Source organism: Symphalangus syndactylus, chromosome 13, assembly GCF_028878055.3.
Source record: "Symphalangus syndactylus isolate Jambi chromosome 13, NHGRI_mSymSyn1-v2.1_pri, whole genome shotgun sequence".
NCBI lineage: Eukaryota > Metazoa > Chordata > Mammalia > Primates > Hylobatidae > Symphalangus > Symphalangus syndactylus.
The window spans coordinates 61,763,210-61,782,865 of record NC_072435.2 but is presented as its reverse complement, the minus strand read 5'-3'; the positions used below and the strand labels follow the sequence as shown (position 1 = coordinate 61,782,865).

At 41.3% G+C, this 19,656-nt stretch overlaps 1 protein-coding gene across 12 annotated transcripts in view; it reads left to right on the top strand.

Moving 5' to 3' along the window:
* GRIP1 (glutamate receptor interacting protein 1) overlaps positions 1-19,656 on the top strand; it is a 716,930-nt gene that overhangs the window by 662,581 nt on the left and 34,693 nt on the right. For all 12 annotated transcript variants that reach the window (XM_055238452.2, XM_055238455.2, XM_055238451.2 and 9 more), the window contains 3 exons: positions 6,659-6,803; positions 8,165-8,304; positions 8,479-8,673. In XM_055238452.2, coding sequence (XP_055094427.1) covers positions 6,659-6,803; positions 8,165-8,304; positions 8,479-8,673 — 480 coding nt within the window. The remainder of the gene's footprint in view (positions 1-6,658; positions 6,804-8,164; positions 8,305-8,478; positions 8,674-19,656) is intronic.

The window sequence follows — 19,656 nt, the reverse complement described above, 5'->3', positions numbered from 1 at the left end:
CCATCCTGCCTTCAGGAGCTTCTGCATTTGTCGTCTTCCATTACTGAAGGAATGTAACTCAGGTAGTGTCCAGTGGTTCTTGTGTGGGTCCAAGGCTCTGGGATTCCTGAGGCTGCTACCCAATCCCCAGATCCTCAGCAATGCAAATAATCCTCTTGAAAAAATCTATTGTTTTGCCTTGATGGCTTCTGACTCCAAAGTAAATGAAAAGAGTTGGAAGACCTGGCTAGGGCCTGAGAGGAAACCCTGAAGCAAAGCAGTAGAGACTTTTCAGGATTTGCAGGAAGAGACAGAGGTTTGCAAATCTATCACATATAGTTTTCAAAAGTCGGCTTTGTATTACCACCTTCTTGTCCATCAAATATACAGCTATTAATGATTTCTCGCTTGGTTTGGGGAATATTACTCTAATATATAGCATATCTTTGAAGACGATAAATCAATACTTTACCTTCATGGGCTGTAATCTGTGTAAAAAAAAACCATTTTCAGGCTGCAGCTTGTCCTATTCAAAGCAAATAACCTTTATACGGCCTTATTACGGATTAAATTAGTCCTTTGAAGACAGATTCATATTTTGGGCTTCAAATATATATAGTTTACCAGTGTTAAGCCAAGCTAAGTAATTTGCAGTAGCTTTTTCCCCTAAACCCAGATTGGAGTATTTGTGTAGCAGAGATGCCCCATTCCAAGCTCCCAAGAATGATCTTGGCTGTCCTAGGAGCAGTGGAAGGTGGTGTGTTGGCAAGAAGCTGGCTGCAAGAAGGACCTATGATAAAAAGTACTTTTCTCTTTTCTTCATGCTTGATCTCATAAAGGGATGGCTCACAAGCTTGAGTGTGCATCGGAATCACCCAGAAGATGTTAAAACACAGATGACTAGGCCCCTCTCCCAGAGTTGCCATCCCTGTTGGTGTGTGGGGTAGGGATTCTCAGTCAAATGCAAACTTGAGAATTTGCATTTTTAACGAGTTCGCAGATGACGCCAAAACTGCTAGTCCTAGAACTATACTTTGAGAAATGCTGTCACAAACAAACCTAGTTCTGAGACTTAAAATTATCACTTACACAGAGGAATTTGAATTCTACTTTGAAACACTCAACAATTGCTTGCACATCTCTTGGTATATCATTGTGACATGCCTATGTAAAATGACCGTGCAGCAATAAGGGAGCTGCAGAGAGTGTTGTTCAAATGGTTCACTTTCTCAGGCCTGTCTGACTCCAAGAAATTTAGCCATACTCTAAAATTAATTCCATCACTTTTAGTTGAAGTGAACTTTGACTGACCTGCACATGTATGCCTTCCAAAGGCTCTCTCCCAAATCCAAGCCTCCTATTTGGCCACAGAAGCAGCTACCATTATGGATTCAAGCCAGGTAGCATTCATTTTGTTAAACAGGCAGCACTCAAGAAGCCTGAAAATAACATTGCAGATAAGTAATGCAGCAATTTTGCATCTGTTCCGTGCTTCCATTAATTTTCTTAACTAGAGCTGAGCAGAACAAACAAGTAGGCTTGCCCCCTTTCCTGCCTTTCACTAATCGTTGCAAACCTTCTGTTGTGATATAAAAGCTGTTTATAATATCATTAACATCTGCTTAGCCTCACTTTGAAACTTACTAGTGATTCTACATTTTTCTTTCTCAGAAGTTTGTCTTCTAGATAAACACCCTAGTTGCTCCTTTTTAAGACTTCTACACTGGAGCAGCCTCAAGGAGAGTGTATCTAGGAGTGCCTCAATCTCCAAAATAGTCTGAGTATTCCTTCTTAAATGGCAGTTATTACCCTCCTCCTAAGCTGCAGGGTCTCACAGATGCCAGTTGAGCTAAAGCCCGAGAAGGCAGGTGGAATTGGCAGTTGAACCTGAAGCTGACTCAACACTCCTGGCACGGTGGAGGGAGGAAGTTCTAGGTTTGCTTGTCCCCACAATGGCAGCTGAGGTTGTATTCTCAAACTTTGAATGAGATTGGGTTTGCATCACATGTCTTGGAAAAGGAAACTAGACCTTGGCATAGCAGGGAAGCTGACTCGCAAAACTCTTCGGGAGATCTCAGCCTGGGAACCCAGACATAGTTCTAGGCTATGGGGATATGAAGTTAAAAATCTCTGTTTTCAAGGTAATCTTATTCTAATGAAGAACCAAGTAGTGAGATCCTTAAAACATAGAGTGAAAGGCATATGCTAGAACATGCATTCTCAAGGGGGGCAAAAATTGGTTCTTAAAAATTGGTTCTTGTGATAGCTTGGATATTACAGTATAATAGTTTGTGGCCCTCCAAATCTCAATCATACCTGATGGAATTCTAGTCCTTAATATTTAACTTCTCTCATTAAGGAGAATTTAAAAATAATTTCACTCTTTTCCTTGTTTGAGAGCAAGAATGAAAATAAAAGTTTAGAAACATCAGAAGAATGCACAGAAGCTGTGGGTCTCATAGGAAGGCCTCTAGCCCCTCCAGCTAAGCCACCAGGAAGCTTTTCTGAAGGATGAGACTCTGAGCCAAGCTTTAAAGTAAAAGTAGAAATTCTACAGGATAACAAATGGGAGAAAGGTGTTTGTGCATAGGGAGTAACAGGTGCAAGGGCTAAAGATGTTAGAAAAGTGCTATTTAAGTAACTGCAGTGGTTCTATGAAGACAATTTAGCAGATTGGATTGGGATGGGGGAAGAATGGTGTGACCCTCTGGGGGCCAGCTCAGCTCTTGCAAAGGGGTTGTATTTTATTCTTAAAGAACTGAGGAACCAATGAAAAGCTTTAAGTAAGAGAGTAACATATTCAGATTTATGTTTTAAAAATATTCTGGGAAGGAAAGAGAAGAAATTATATGTTGGCAGCATTGGTGAAAATAGAATTGGAGAGGAGGGGCAAAGGCTGGATCCCAAGCAGGAAGACTGTTTAGGAGGAAGCCATTGCTATGAAAAACTGGGCAGAGCCACAGTGGGGCCCTTCTCAAGAGCAAGTGGCAGTGGGATGCCCTGGAGAGCTTGTCTTGTGGGCAGACAGGCCATATGGTCTGGAAAAGACTGTGCGGGCAGCCATCACCACCGTCTATGAAAGGAAAGCCAGACTAATTAAATATCTGTTTACACAAGGCATCCACATAGGGCTTTCTAAGGGAATTGATAATATTTTCTTTTTCAAAGGCTTGTTATTAAATTCAAAATATATACAAAAATAAAAATAGCATAATGAATCACCATGCATCATCCAGTGTTAACAGCGATTTGCTTACAACCAACCTTGCTTCATCTCCCCTCTCAGTATGGTTTCTCCACCTCACCGGTGGAGTTATGAAGAAATTGCAGGCATCATCCCATCTTTTTACAAACGTATGCCTAAAAAATACTCTTTTAAAACACATAACTAAATAACATCATTATTAGCAATATTTTTAATATTATAAAATATTCACTCAATGTTCACATTTCCCTGATATATATATAAAATCCTAATTAAAACCAACTTTTTTTTTTTAAAGCAATCTATCCGATAGAAAAATACATAGCTTTTTTTTTTTTTTTAGAGGGTGTCTTGCTGTGTCACTCAGCCTGGAGTGCAGTGGCACAATCTCAGCTCACTGCAACCTCCACCTCCCAGGTTTAAGCGATTCTCCTGCCTCAGCCTCCTGAGTAGGTGGGACTACAGGCATGTGCCACCACACTTGGCTAATTTTTGTATTTTTAGTAGAGACGGGGTTTTAACATGTTGGCCAGTCTGGTCTCAAACTCCTGACCTAAGGTGATCCGCCTACTTTGGCCTCCCAAAGTGCTGGGATTACAGCCATGAGCCACTGCGCCTGGCCAATAGATACCTTTTAATAACAGTTGGTTTTAATTAGAATCCCAAATGATCTACTCATTGCTTTTGATTGTAATGTCTCCTAAATCTCCCTTTTCTCTTTTTTTTTTTTTTTTTTTGAGACAGAGTCTCGCTCCATCACCCAGGCTGGAAAGCAGTGACATGATCTCAGCTCACTGCAACTTCCACTTCCTGGGTTCAAGTGATTCTCCTGCTTCAGCCTCCCAAGTAGCTGGGACTACAGGCACGAGGCACCACACCTGGCTTATTTTTGTATTTTTAGTAAAGACGGGGATTCATCATGTTGGCCAGGCTGGTCTTGAACTCCTGACCTCAGGTGGTCCGCCCACCTTGGCCTCCCAAAGCGCTGGGATTACAGGTGTCAGCCACCGCGCCTGGCCAAATCTCCTTTCTCTTTTGTGTTTTTGGCAATTTATTTGTTAAAGAAAACAGAAATCAGCTTCCATTTCTGTCATAATTTAAATAGAATATCATGTCATCCTGTTTCCACTCCAGTGTAATCACAGGAATGTGTCCTTCTTAGTTAAGAGGTACCATTTCCCAGATTTGCATCTCCATCACTGTCTAAACTCACTGGGTGACCTAACAATTGCCTTCTAGTGAGTGAGGACTCAGATGCCAATAAAAAAAATGTCTCCAAATAAGGCAGCTTGAAACAGACTATCCTAAAGCCATTTACTTCATCTCTGGTATTATTTTGTCATCTTTGTGTCGCAAGTTACATTGTCGAAAAATAACATGGAATACTCACTCTGCAGAATCAGCTGAGTAGAACCAGGTGCCCCCCTTCTCCCAATGAATGGGACTACCCGCAACTCCCCTTCCATAGACCAATGTTTGTTTTCATCTGGACTGCAGTTTCAGTGGACACTTCCCACTGGTTCTTGGATCTCCAGGTCCTGGGCAACTGTCCTTCTCCCCAAAACCCATAAAGAGCAGATGCTCCAACCCAAAATGCTTGGCACCCATTGACAAGTTTGTGCTCACGCTTGCCTTAGGCAGAGAGCAATAAGGGGTCAAGTTCTTTCCTATGGCATACACACCTCCACTGAATGGCCCACACAGAGTGTCCAGCAGTAACTAATGTTTAACTGTGCCAGGGACTACTAATCAAATGACTCATTCAGAATTTCATCCAGAATATTGTTGATGATGAGGGCTGCAAAGTACATGTAATCTCTCCAGTAGTACTCTGTTCATTTAGGTCAAAGCCAGCTCTGAAAGGTGACAAAATATTGTACTGTAGGAAAATTTAGACTTTTGACCTCTGCCCATTATTCAGTTACCCTCTATCTTGATGTTTCTCTCCGGAGCCCTTAGCAGATCATCACCAGCCTATTGGCCACAACTTCAGCATCAGCCCAGAAGAAACTTGTGAATAAGCAAACAGAGCTGTTTTAGGCTTGATATGGGAGCTTCTCAGCTGCTAATGTAAATTTGAGCCCAATGTTGAAGATTTTGTGCCCTAAAATGTTGACTTAAGCATTGCAGTGTGTGATGGATGGTCTTTAGTTCTGAATGTGTGGAGCAAATACATTGAGTAGAGCACTCAGAAAGTGGAGGTGATGGCTGCATTCAAAACTCCCAATCTATGGCCAGAAGTGAAGTAAGTGCTGGCGAGAGAGAACACATTGCTTCCCAAATGACTTGATAGACCTTTCATTTTATATTCATCCTAATTCTTCACTGCAAACACAAATAATTGAATTGTTAACTCAAGCTCTGCTTTTCCTCCTTATTTTAGGGTTTCATATCGTAAATGAACAGCTGCTCACTGCAAAAATGTAGCCGTGTTAATGCTTCACTAGGATGTAGTCTGACTGTAAAAGCTGACTATTTTGTTAAAGTAGCCACTGAACCATTTCATTGTATCCTTAGGTGCAGAAATGAAACAGTTCCTTAACCATTCACAGCTCCCAGGCCCAAGGAATAAAACGAGAAGTGCCCAAGAACTTTAAGCATGTCAGAAGCAAATAAAACCTTTGAATTCTGAGACTTCTTATCTGCAACCCTGACACCATCACAATACCCGTCATGTTGAAGGAGGCCCATGATATCTTTCTGGCCAGTGCTTTAGGCAGAGCACATTCACGAGTGTCTTCTACTATAATAATGTTGAATAGCCAAAATTAGTTTATGACATAACTTACAACATAAACATAGCTTACAACAGCTGTTACTCCATTGAAAGAGAGATGATCATTCAAACCTCCACTTTAATATCCTTAATTCACTGATAGGACTCACATTAGAAGACAGTCAGTGGAATGATATGTAAGAGATTCTAGATTTCTTGCTGTTGTCTTCAAGTTTACTTATCTAAGTTCCACTTAACCATATATATGTTATTTGTTCCAACCCTTAGCAAAATCCACTTTTGTATATCAAAAGTTAGCTTGCATGTAAAGCTTAAAACGGAAACAGCGTGACCCGATGTCTTCTTTGTTACTGAGTGACTCTCTCCTCTCATAATGCCTCCTCAGCCGTATGTTTATTTCGCAGGTATTTACTGCACACTTACTAAATGCTAGGTAAGCACTGTCCTAGACATGGACACAGTTGAAAGGTCCTGCAGCCCCAGCTGGGCAGATCTCACACATTTAAAACATAAGTCATTAGGCAGTGTTCCTCTCCCCTGGCACTGACAATGACTATATCCCTGTATTTGAATGTAAGATCCTACTAAGGAAATGCTACTTCCCAAAATAATTATTTTCTGTGACATGATACTTTGACGAGGATGCTTTGAATTCTTACTTTATGTATGAATCTATGTATCTTACTCTTTTGCTTTTTCCAAAGAAATCAATTATGATTCCTTGGCATTTATTACAGATGAGCAAGAAAGTTCTGGAGCAATTATTTACACCGTGGAGCTTAAACGCTATGGGGGGCCCCTTGGCATCACAATTTCAGGAACTGAAGAGCCGTTTGATCCTATAATCATTTCAAGCCTCACTAAAGGGGGATTAGCTGAAAGGTAAAATTTGAAGTAACTGTTATAATTACCTGTGTCTGAGATGGGCTTCCTTCCTCACAACCACATAAAAACATTCTCCTCTCTCTGTGGTTATCTGTTGGCTTTTAAAAATCTGCACAAAGGATTGATCTTAGAGCTTGAGAACTCTCAGGCAGAGCTCCGACTTGACTCTGAGGGGCATCTTACAGGCAGTGAAAGATGTCATGGGCTTAGCATTGGTACTACTCTCTGAAATGTATAAGCTGACCACAATTGACTGAAGGCGGATTTGTATTGTGTCCATTTTGAGAGGAGGAAACTAAAGTTCAGGGAGGTTGAACAGCTTGTCCAGTTTCATTCAGCAAACACTTGCTGAGCCTCTGTTACCTGACAGGTGCCACACTTAGCTGCTGTGTTTTCAGAAAAGGATGATACAGACATCATCTTCAAGGATTATGGGAAACAAAGTATAGTAACCCATTTTAATAATGTCTTAAAAGTTGGAATGTCCATTTTTTCCTTTGGCAATGATGTACACACACACACCCACTCCCCACCCTCCGCTAAACTGCATTTGTTTCTGAGATGTGTTGTTGGACATATAACAAACCCTATAACAAATCTGCCCTCCAGTAACCCAGCTCAGGAATACACAAATGCATTGTTCCTGCTAACAGTTGAAAACAGTGGCTAGCAAAATAGAGACACAGCATTGCAAAATGTTGGAGCTGCAGTGTACCTTAGAAATTAGCTCACACCTGTAAACCCAGAACTTTGGGAGGCCGAGGTGGATGGATCACGAGGTCAGTTCAAGACCAGCCTGGCCAAGATGGTGAAACCTCATCTCTACTAAAAATACAAAAATTAGCTGGGCATGGTGGTGCTTGCCTGTAATCCCAGCTACTTGGGAGGCTGAGGCTGGAGAATTGCTTGAACCCGGGAGGCGGATGTTGCAGTGAGCCGAGATAGCGCCACTGGACTCCAGCCTGGGTGACACAGTGAGGCTCCATCTCAAAAAAAAAAAAAAAAAATCTGTAGAAAGAAAGGATGCTCCATGCTATCCACTACATTTGTCATTCAACATTGTTCATTTTCTTGGGATTTTTAGGGGGGTTACCCAATGACTCAGCTTTCTTGGAATTAAAAAACAGTTCATTTTAATAACTAATTAAAACAATTTTTAAAATTTTATTCGAAACTAAAAAGTAATCCACAACAGATGCAGTTATCTTATAACATTGCCCAGGAGAAAGCAAGAAGGGACTTCTGGAGATCTTTGCCAAGTCTTTATTATAATGAATGTATAAGGTATGTCAGGGAATTTATATTGAGTACCATACAGGAATTATTTCTACCTCTCCTATTACTATTTGGTTTTTCAGAACTGGTGCAATCCACATAGGAGACCGAATCCTAGCCATCAATAGCAGCAGCTTGAAAGGGAAGCCTCTGAGTGAAGCCATCCATTTGTTACAGATGGCAGGAGAGACTGTCACCTTGAAAATTAAGAAACAGACAGATGGTGAGTAGTGAATTGAAAGCCACAATTAAGGATTTCCAGTGCATTTTCTTCCTTGAAAGAATGTGCTAGTGTCTGTGTGTAATTCTAGGGAAACGAATCTCTAGCCATGGAGTATTTTGGTATATTTTTATTTAAATTTACTCTGATACTTAAACTCCTTTCCTGTCTATAAAGCCCAGTCAGCATCAAGCCCCAAGAAGTTCCCTATTTCTAGCCATTTGAGTGACCTGGGGGATGTGGAGGAGGACTCCTCACCAGCACAGAAGCCAGGCAAGCTCTCTGACATGTACCCCTCCACGGTGCCCAGTGTGGACAGTGCTGTGGATTCATGGGATGGGTCTGCAATAGACACCGGCTATGGAAATCAAGGTACGTCTTTACTTCATCCCCCAGAGGACTTGTCATTGTTGAAGCCCATGCTTCTCCAAGATTCATCCTCTGCTCCATGAGGAGAATATCTTTCTTTAACTTGTGTCTGCTTTGGTGCAGCCATATTCATATTGAACACATTGAATACTTACACTCAGCTGGCCATGCATTTTCTTCTAGTGCTTATAAGACATGAACCTTTACCAAACACTAACAGGCCTCCATTAGGTCTACTGATGGCCAAGTATCCCATCCAGGGCTTGTCCTTCAAGCTTAGATTAATGTGAGGCAAACCATACAATAAAGTGGCTCATTCAATACAGGCCCCATTGTCTTATTTTTCAGCAAGCTTTCCAAAAAGATGGATTGCAGAGTTCGGAAGAGGCGCATAAGAGATTAGCCAATGATTTGTGACTCTATTTATTCCTGCCCACTCCTGACTTTTTTTTTCTTTTAGAGACTGGGTCTCACTCTGTCACCCCAGCTAGAATACCCTGGCACCATCATAGTTCATTACAGCCTCAAACTCCTGGACTCAAGGGATCTTGCTGCCTCAGTCTCCTCAGTAGCTGAGACTATATGCACACACCACCACACCCAGCTGATTTTTAAATTTTTATAGATACGGGGTCTTGTCATGTTGTCCAGGCTGGTATCAAACTTCTGGCCTCCAGCAATCCTCCCATCTTGGCCTCCCAAAGTGCTGGGATTATAGGCATGAGCCGCCATGCCCTTTCCCTGAATGTTTATAATTAGAGCACTATAATCACAATGTAGGAAAGTATAGAGTAGATTTTTCTTCATAGGTGTCATCATCATGTGAAGAAATACTATCTACATTAAAAAGCCTCACTCACGGAATATAAACACATAAAAGGTGTCAGACTGAATACAGAGCATAAACTAATAGCTTTTAAAAAATATTTTCTTCCCAGTGATCTGTAGCATCCAAAAGAGAAGTATGTCAAAACTTCTTGGTATTTCTCCTCATCTGAGCCTTACCTTCTCCCATGTTCTATGTAAATTCCAGCCTCTGAATCCCTTGTTTGCTCTGGGTTTCAGTCAGTCAAATAATAAAACACATAAACAGGTTAGAGAACACATGGGTGTGAGGGCTGCTTTGTCACTGAGTTAACTGTACTTTTAGGAGTGTCTGTATCCAGTTTGCTCTCTCCTGGTTTCCCTAGTTTCCTTCTCTCAGCCTGCCTATGTTGTGTCACTCTCTGTTAAGTCCTCTGGTGAACAAAAAAAAAAATGGAAGGGAGAAAAAACTAGAATAAAAAATGAAAGGAGATGATGTTTCAAAGTTGTCAAGTTGTTACTTTCATTAGAGATGATACTGGAGTTGGGTGGGGACAATACTTTGAACACCTAAATAGAATCGGGGCTTTATCTGGCAATTAATTTTTCCAAGTCATAATACCTTGTGACAAGTTCGCCTATGCCACCAAATAACAGACCTTCTGATTGCCTGAGAATTGATGGACCACAGAAGACACTGAGTAAAGGACAGAAGTCACATTCTAGCAGAGTAGACTCAAGTTTATTTATCAATTTATTGTGTATTGGTTATTTATTTGTGTATTTTTTGTGTATTGCTTATTAATGTAGAGATATTTTTGTTACCAGAGATTTTTGTGAGGGTGCTATTGATATTAATTAGTTCTTCCCTGTAAGGTGATCTGTAAGACCTTAGCTACTCCATTCCTTGAAACCACAGACACAGGACCATGAGAAGCAAACTGAATATAGGACCTGCCCCTCACTAATAAAAGATGAAAAACTATTTGTTATTTGTGAAGCATTTTGAAATTTTGAATCATAGTCATAATATTACATTTTTCATTTACAATTTAGACATTTTTATGAGGTTGAAGGGAACTAAGGGATAAGTAGAGACAATGGCAATCAGGATAGAATCGAAGTACTCCAAGGTAATGAAAAAATAGTCATCACCCTTTATATATGTAGAACACTCCAGAGTTTACAAAGCACTTTCGCATAACTAATCCACATTAATTCTTGTAACGAACATGGAAGCTGAAGGCAGGATTTCAGGTTTGGAAAGGGTTTAGGAGTCAGCTAGTCTGATGTCCAGTGCAGCCCTTGGTGCCAGGTCCTGCCTCACTGCACGCCAAGACACGCTGCATGGACTTGAATGCCCAAGGTGACAGGTTGTTCCTTGTGCTGAGGCAGCCCCCTATCTCCACGTAGCTCTGATGACTCTGAAGCTCTCACTTGTATTGAGCTGCAGTATGCCTTTTAGTCCTGGCTATACCCTCAAGGTCATTCTGCACTAGACTAAAGCCTCTTCTCCTGACAGCCCCTTAGATACTCGGAGACAGCTATTGGGTCTCTGTTGAGGCTTTCCTTCTCCAAGCAAAATAGCCCCAGTTCCTTTAACTGTGTCTTCTATAATTTACTGACGAGTATCTCTATCATCCTGTGGGCCTCCCTTACGAATGTGCTTCAGTTTACCTATGTACCTGTTAAAGTGTAGCATTCAGAAAGGAAAATCACACAACAGCCTGACAGCCCGGAGCAAAGCAAGCTTGTCACTGACATCATTGAAGACAGGAGAACTGATCAATGACACCTACCTCAACATAAGAATTTTAGTGGTCATGGCACATCTGTCACTCATTTTGTGCTTACAGTTTACCAAGATCTCAGTCTTGTGAATGCGTTTTTTTCTTTTCTTTACCTGTGATATTCAGTTAAACTGCATCTCTCCAGATTGTGCTTGTGAGGTTGACTTTTCAAAAGCAAGGCACAGCTGGGTGCAGTGGCTCAGGCCTGTATTCCCAGCACTTTGGGAAGCTGAGGTGGGCAAATCGCCTGAGGTCAGGAGTTCAAGACCAGCCTGAGCAACGTGGCGAAACCCCATCTCTACTAAAAATACAAAAATTAGCCAGGCATGATGGCACACACCTGTAATCCCAGCTACTTGGGAGGCTGAGGCAGGAGAATCGCTTGAACCAGTAGGCGGAGATTGCAGTGAGCCGAGATCATGCCATTGCACTCCAGCCTGGGCAATAGAACAAGATTACGACTCAAAAAAAATTAAAACAAAAATAAAAGGAAAGCATAGAACCACACTTTTATTTTTCCTATTCAATATTATGTTGTGAGATACAGCTTATCTCTCCAACCTGTCCCTCCAGCCTCTCAGCAGGCTCTCTGCCTTGTTCCAGGAAGCCCCTCCACGTTCTCTCTGTTCCCTTTAAGGCTGTAATAGTTGCCTCGTTCCCAGGAGACTGTTGCACCTCCGTAATGCACATCTTCCTTCTGGGGCTGGAAATCGATGTCTTTGCAGCAACATTCCCTACTGTTCTCTCCTTCTTCTCTAAAATGTCAAGCTTGCTCCATTCATTCCTTCAACCAGTATGTAATGACTGGCTTAATATCAGGCCCGTAGACCATGTGGATACACTGTTGGACAAAGGAGACATGGTCTCTGCTCCCATGGAAGAGGTTACCCAGCTGAAGGGACAGTCAGTTAACAAATAAACAAACAGTGGCCCTATCACGTCGTTAGTGAAAAGGGAAATAGAATGGCATGACGAAACCTTGTGGGGAAAGAAGGGATGTGTTTAAGGAAGTCCCACAAGGGGCTGATTCTCAGTTCCGCTGTGTGGCTGACTTCTTCCAGTCGGCCTCCAGGTCAGCTTCTTTTACTCCACATTGTCTTGCCCATTAGATGCCTCATGCCCTTCTGCCCTATCAAAATCTTAGGCATTTGGCCTCCTTGCATCTTATTAATTCTTCCTTCTAACTCTGAGAAAACCCTTTGACTGCTTTACTTGGATTTAGCAAAGGTCAATACAAGAGGAGACTGGCAAATTGGTGGTAGTACATAGACTGCCATTCTCACCGGCTGAATAGCTCTTGTGCTCTGTAACTTTGGACTCTCAACTCAGATAGTTACATTTCTATCTTATTTTTCTCCCTTTTGAGGTCATTTTGATCATTTGTATTCTCTCAGAAAATGAAATTATTTCATCCAGCCGTCAAATGTATTTTATATAATTAATCTCCTTTTTAATTTTTTATTTTCTCAGTTTCTATAATTATATCCACAATATTGTTCCTTAATTGGTATATTTATGGTTTTATTATTTTCCCCATGATTCAATTAGTAACAGTTTATTTGATTTCTTTGTTTGGTTTTTATTTTTTCCCACAGAACTGACTCTTGCATTTATTTATTAGTTTTACTCTAGTTTTTTTTTTTACGTAAAATTTTACTTTTAATTTGACTAACTCTTTCAGTTCCTTTTAAATTTTATTCCTTTTATGACTTAAGTTGGATGTACGATTTATTTTCATCGTTTTATAAGGATATATTCCTTCTTTGTGTTTTCATAAGGATGATAACTGATAAAGGACACCAACATGTGCAGTCAGAGTCCAACTTTATTTAATGTCATTAAAAAATACAAATCATACAGAGGATAGCACAGAGCAGAAACCCAGTGTTATCCTCCTCTACTCATTAGCAGGGTTTTATTTTTCTCTTTCGTTTCTTTTCTGATCTCTACAAGCTCACGTTTCATCATCATCTTGCCTTGCCCAATTTCTCTTGAGTTCTTATATTTCTGCTTTGATCTCTTGTTTTATAGAGATGATGGCTTTGCTGTGTATTTTTTAAATTTTGTGATTATTTCTGATTCGTCATGTTTATCATTTGCTCTGAACCAGGCTTTTTCTCATGAGTATTCTTCATCTGCTATCGCTTTGTTTTTCTATGCCTTTGCTCTCATTTGTCTGATATTTACTGGGTATACATGTTATGCCAATTCCTTTTCAATTACTGCTCACCACTGAATGAGATGAGTTCTCCCTGAACTGGAAGCTGCTAGAGGTTCTGTTTCCAAGCTACCAAATGTACCCCAGTTCCAGCATGGTATGTGTGAGTAAATTCTTCCCCAGCTACCAGAGAGCAGCAACAGCAGGCTGCTCACGAAACAGAATTCCTCTTTGCTACCCTGCCTCATTGAGCTATTGCTCCCTTCAGTCTGTGACATGTGTTCTCTTTCCCTGACTTTACCTTGATGCCAGATGGGATCACAGGTACTTTCTGCTACCAGCCATGCAGTGCACACTGGTGTTCCAAAGCATTGGAGTTTTGCCTCATGCCACTGCCCCTGCTTTGGTAGACTGAGTTGTCTACCAAAGAGTAGTTTGGTAGTCCTGGCCATAGGTGTCTTCTCTCCACTTCTTAACACCACCACCCCCTTCCCATTTGACTTCCACTGAATTTATGTATTATGTATTTTCTTATGTATTATGGTTTGAGATTACATGAACACTCTAGTTGTGATTAAGATGGGGTGTGCATTCTGTTATTTGTCATTACTTTTTGTCTTGAGGTGATTTCTGAGAGAAGAGAGAACTGTCTTTGCATTGACATTCAGACCACAGCCTCATCTGAATACTTTGAATATTTCTTGGCATGATCAATTACAAATAGTTACACAAACATATGATTTGATTTTCTCATCCTTCACAAAACTGGGTCTTTAGAAAACAAATTTGGCAGGGAATTAACTGGCTCACTTTCCTGTACTAAAATTGGTTTCCAAGAATGAAAGTAATGGCAAGAGCTACAGTCCCAAAATTGTGGAGATGAAAATTGAATTCTTTTTTTTTTTCTTTTTTTGTTTTTTGAGATGGAGGCTCGCTCTGTTGCCCAGGCTGGAGTGCAGTGGTGCAATCTCAGCTCACTGCAAGCTCCGCCTCCCAGGTTCATGCCATTCTCCTGCCTCAGCCTCCCGAGTAGCTGGGACTACAGGCACCCACCACCACGACCAGCTAATGTTTTGTATTTTTAGTAGAGACAGGGTTTCACCGTGTTAGCCAGGATGGTCTCCATCTCCTGACCTCGTGATCCACCTGCCTCGGCTTCCCAAAGTGCTGGGATTACAGGCGTGAGCACAGCGCCGGGCCCGAAAATTGAATTCTAAACTTTATGAATATGAACCAACACTGATTAGTTCACTTTTCTAAATTAATGCTGGATGTGAATTAAAAGCTACAAATATTAATCTGCATTAGTACAGAAAACCAAATATTACAAGGTTGGAATGTTAGAATTTTACAAATATCTAAGGCATAGTTACCCTAAAAATAAAAATCATCCTACCAAGATTCCATCTACTTTCAGAAATACCTACTTTCCTATTTTCCACTTGTGCAAATAAAGACCTATTTTTTGTGAAGACCTGTTTTCCATTATTCAAATAAATAAAACTAAACATTAATATCAGTGAAAGGAATCTGGACTAAATTTTATACCTCCCATTAGGATACAAAGTGTAAGATCAGATATGGAAACCCAGATGTAAAATAAAGAAGAAAAGAAAAAGTTGCCAATTCTAAACCAAAGGAGGCCAGGCACGCAGGCCCACATCTGTAATCCCAGCACTTTGGGAGACCAAGGCAGGCAAATCACTTGAAGTCAGGAGTTCGAAATCAGCCTGGCCAACATGGTGAAACCCTGTCTCTACTAAAAATTCAAAAATTAGCTGGGTGTGGTGGTGCGTGCCTGTAATCCCAGCTACTCAGGAAGCTGAGGCAGGAGAATTGCTTGAACCTAGGACGTGGAGGTTACAGTGAGCCAAGGTCATGCTGCTGCACTCCAGCCTGGGCAATAGAGTGAGATTCTGTGTCTAAATAAATAAATAAATAAATAATCCGAAGGAGAAATGACTTAGGACCATACATTTTATTTATTTTTTATTATTTTATTTTTTGAGACTGAGTTTTGCTTTTGTCGCCCAGGCTGGAGTACAATGGTGCGATCTCGGCTCACTGCAACCTCTGCCTCCCAGGTTCAAGTGACTCTCCTGTCTCAGCCTCCCAAGTAGCTGGGACTACAGGTGACCACCACCACGCCCAGCTAATTTTGTGTTTTTAGTAGAGATGGTGTTTCGCCATGCTGGTCTTGAACTCCTAACCTCAGGTGATCTGCCCGTCTCAGCCTCCCAAAGTGCTGGGGTTGCAAGCGTGAGCTACTGTGCCCTGCCTGAGCCACCGTGCCTGGCCAGTACATTTAAAAAATATTATTTCTTTTTTCAATCTATTTATTTTATCAATTTTTAATTTAAAATGTAGTTTCCAATATTATATGTGTATTTCATGTGCTTACACCATCATTGAACAACAACAAAAGTTTCATTATCTATCTGGCAGTTGATTTTTTCTTACACCTGGGCTGCCTCATTTATTCCCTGGCTTTTAAGCTTGACTCCTGGTGTAAATGAATATTCCTCAGGGCCTGTTAACTTTTTATCAGTAATGGCAACAGGTTTGCCTTATACCGAAACATAATTTTCCTCAGATATTCCCTCTTTAAATCATGATATCACCAGCCAGCTGTATCAGTTAAAGGTCAAGTTGAGCTGATTTAAAGATTTTCTTCTACATACAAAACAAAATTTAAATGATGGCATTTAAGCAACATCAGGATTTATTTTTCCCATGGTGTCATCAGGACCCAGGTATCTCACTCCCTCTACTCACTTAGCATCTCTGATGTCCCTCCATTGCCACTGCCTTTGTTTCAGGCCTGATGAAATATGGTAACTCCTTCCTCACTTATCTTCTTACTTTGAGCATCTTTTCTCACATTTCTATCAATAATCTTTAGAAAAACCAAATCTAGTCATGCCACTCCCTTAAACCAAAAAAACCCTCCTTTGATGGTTATCTATTGTTACAGGATAAAGTCAAGGGTCTTCCGTTTAAAACACAGGGTTCTTTGTAATCTAGTCCCCAAATACTTTGTCAGTCCATCTGCTGACACTTCCTTGCAGTACCTTTTAGTGCACATACCCGGAATATCTCACTATTCTCTAAGCAAGCTTTGCATTTTGGTACCTTGATAACACTAGGTATTTTGATATGTTAATTAACCTCTTAATCGGTTTCAAATCCATTGAGAAATAGAAATGAGAGTCAGCTAGGGATTAAAATATCAGCATTTCATTTTATTTTTTTGCTAGAAAAAGCTGGATTGGTCCTGCAGCCAGAATCAGGATAATTATTTTCCTACCCTCAACCCAAGTCTAGACACTGAAATTTAAATAAGACACAAGTCAGATATACACAGCAAACCATAACTGAACTGATTACCAATCAATGAGATTAGGTTCAGCTGAAGAGAACTGAAAACTCTAACAATACATTGACTTACATTATAAAGAAGCAGGCACTTCGAGCTGGTATGTAACTCCACAGTGTCATCAGAGGCCCATGCTTCTAAATATTTCGGCTCTGTTATGCTTAGCACTTGACTTTCATCCTTGGGGTCACCTTGTAGTCCAAGACAGTTACTGGGGCTCCAGCAATTTCATTTGCATTCCAGATAGCAGTAGCAAAGATGTAAGGAGCCTTCTCAGAAGTCCCCTTAGCTATGTCATTGACCAGAACATTTCACTAAGTTGCACTTAGCTTTGAGAGAAGCTAAGAAGTATAGTTTTAGTCTGAGCAATAATTTGCTCACCCCGAAACTGGTATTCTGGTACTAAGGACAAAGAAGAGAATGAATGTTCTGATGAGCAACAGGTAGTCTGCCATGGTTATCTAGCTGCCTAGTCATGCCTTTTCTTGCCTCCATCAAGCTCAGAGAGCCCCAAGATTGTGACCCAGGCTTGCTTACCACACAGCACAGCAGCAGTGGGAGAGAAAGGGTCCAGAATAAGCCAGGAATGGGCTGAGTGACATGCACAGTGTTCTTTTCCAAAACTCACCAGTTGGATAAATCACATTCCTCCTACGGGGAGGAATAAGTAAGTACACATGGTAAGAGAGCCCAGAATATTCCTGGAATACTTTTCCCTTCTTAGGAGTAGAACAGAGACCCACTGATACAATCGAGGCCCTGTTTACCCTGACTGCACCTTTACCAGGCTCTCTTCTACTTGGCCAACATTGTCTTTTGTTGTTGTTGTTGTTGTTGTTTTTGAGACAGAGTCTCACTCTGTCGCCCAGGCTGGAGTGCAATGGCATGCCCTCGTCTCGCTGCAATCTCCGCCTCTCGGGTTCAAGAGATTCTCCTGCCTCAGCCTCCAGAGTAGCTGGAACAACAGGCATGCATCACAACACCCAGCTAATTTTTGTATTTTTAGTAGAGACAGGCTTTCGCTGTGTTGGCCAGGCTTGTCTCGAACTCCTGGCCTCAGGTGGTGCACCTGCCTCAGGCTCCCAAAGTGCTGGGATTACAGGCATGAGCTATTGTGCCCACCATGCACTGTCTTACCCAACAGTTCCAACTAGTAAATGCTGACCTGGTATCTAACTCCAAGCTTATATGTCATTTTTCCTTTGGCACCCTTCATGACCCACCTTCCAATCCCCAAACTTGTCTCTGTCCTTCCATATTAGTGTATTAAGACTAAAAGGATGACACTTTCACATGCTACTAGAACTCACTTTCTATGCCTCTTTCTTCTCCTTCTCCTATACATATACCAAACAATGCAGTTTTTGAGGACAGGAATCAGTTTTATTTCCCTTTGCATTTTAGTTCCTGATATATAGTATCTGATACTTAAAAGACACCCAAATGTTTACTGCATTAATAATGCTGAGACTTACCTCTTTTCCTTGTCTCCCTACTTTAAAGATAAGGAAACAGATCTTGAGAGGTTGAAAGGCTTAGTATGTAGTAACAATGGGCATCTGTGTTCATTAAAACCTCCTTGTGTTCTAGGCACTTTCATAAGGTGTGCATTCATTCTTCTTCATTCTGTTATTAACCTGGTAAAGTACCTATTGTTATCCCCATTTTACACTGAGGTTAATTGGCCAGGCTGTGAAGTGAGAAAGTGGCTGAGCTAGGATTTGAACCTTGGTCTTTTCTTACTTTTATTAAGTTTTATTTATTTGTTTATTTATTTATTTTTGAGACAGGGTCTTTTTATGTTGCTCAGACTGGTCTCGAACTCCTGGGCTCAAGGGATCCTCTTATCTCAGCCTCTCAAGTAGCTGGTATTACAGGTATGCATAACCATGCCCAGTTACTTTTCTTTTTTGGAGATAGGGTCTCGCTTTGTCACCCAGACTGGAGTGCAGTGGTGCAAACTTGGCTCACTGCAGCCTCAACGACCAGACTTAAGCAATCTTCTTGCCTCAGCCCCCCAAGTAGCTGGCATGCGCCACCATGCTCGGCTAATTTTGGGGGGTTTGGGATTTGTCTTTTTTTTCTTTGTAGAGACAGATGATTGCCCAGGCTGGTCTCAAACTTCTACGCTCAAGCGATCTGCCTGTCTTGGCCTCCCAAAGTGCTAGGCATGAGCCACCGCATCTGGTCAACTTTTCTTACTTTAATCTCTGGGTCAGCATAGCACAGACTAGAGAAGAGCTGGGATCAGGTTTTCTTTTTTTTTTTTTTTGAGACGGAGTCTCGCTCTGTCGCCCAGGCTGGAGTGCAGTGGCGCAATCTCAGCTCACTGCAAGCTCCGCCTCCTGGGTTCACGCCATTCTCCTGCCTCAGCCTCTCCAAGTAGCTGGGACTACAGGTGCCCGCCACCACGCCTGGCTAATTTTTTTTTGTATTTTTAGTAGAGACGGGGTTTCACCGTGGTCTCGATCTCCTGACCTCGTGATCCGCCCGCCTCGGCTTCCCAAAATGCTGGGATTACAAGCGTGAGCCACCGCACCCGGCTGGGATCAGGTTTTCTGACTTTACATTTCACCCAGAGATTTGAATCTTATCCCCTTTTCTTTCTCTGCTTTGTTGTAATGCAATAATCACTTAATAGTGCTTATTAAGGCAAGGCATCCTTATTAGAGATACACATGCCTTTCAAGGTTAGCAGTTTCCTACTGATGGTGGTGCACATCTGCTCAAGCCCATTCTTGCACTCTTGCCTAAGTCTCCAAGAACTACTTATTATACATACAACAGTTGGAAAGAAAATCAGTCTAAAATGTTGAAATTTCACCAGGGAACTCAGTGGTCATTGGGGTTAATGCTTA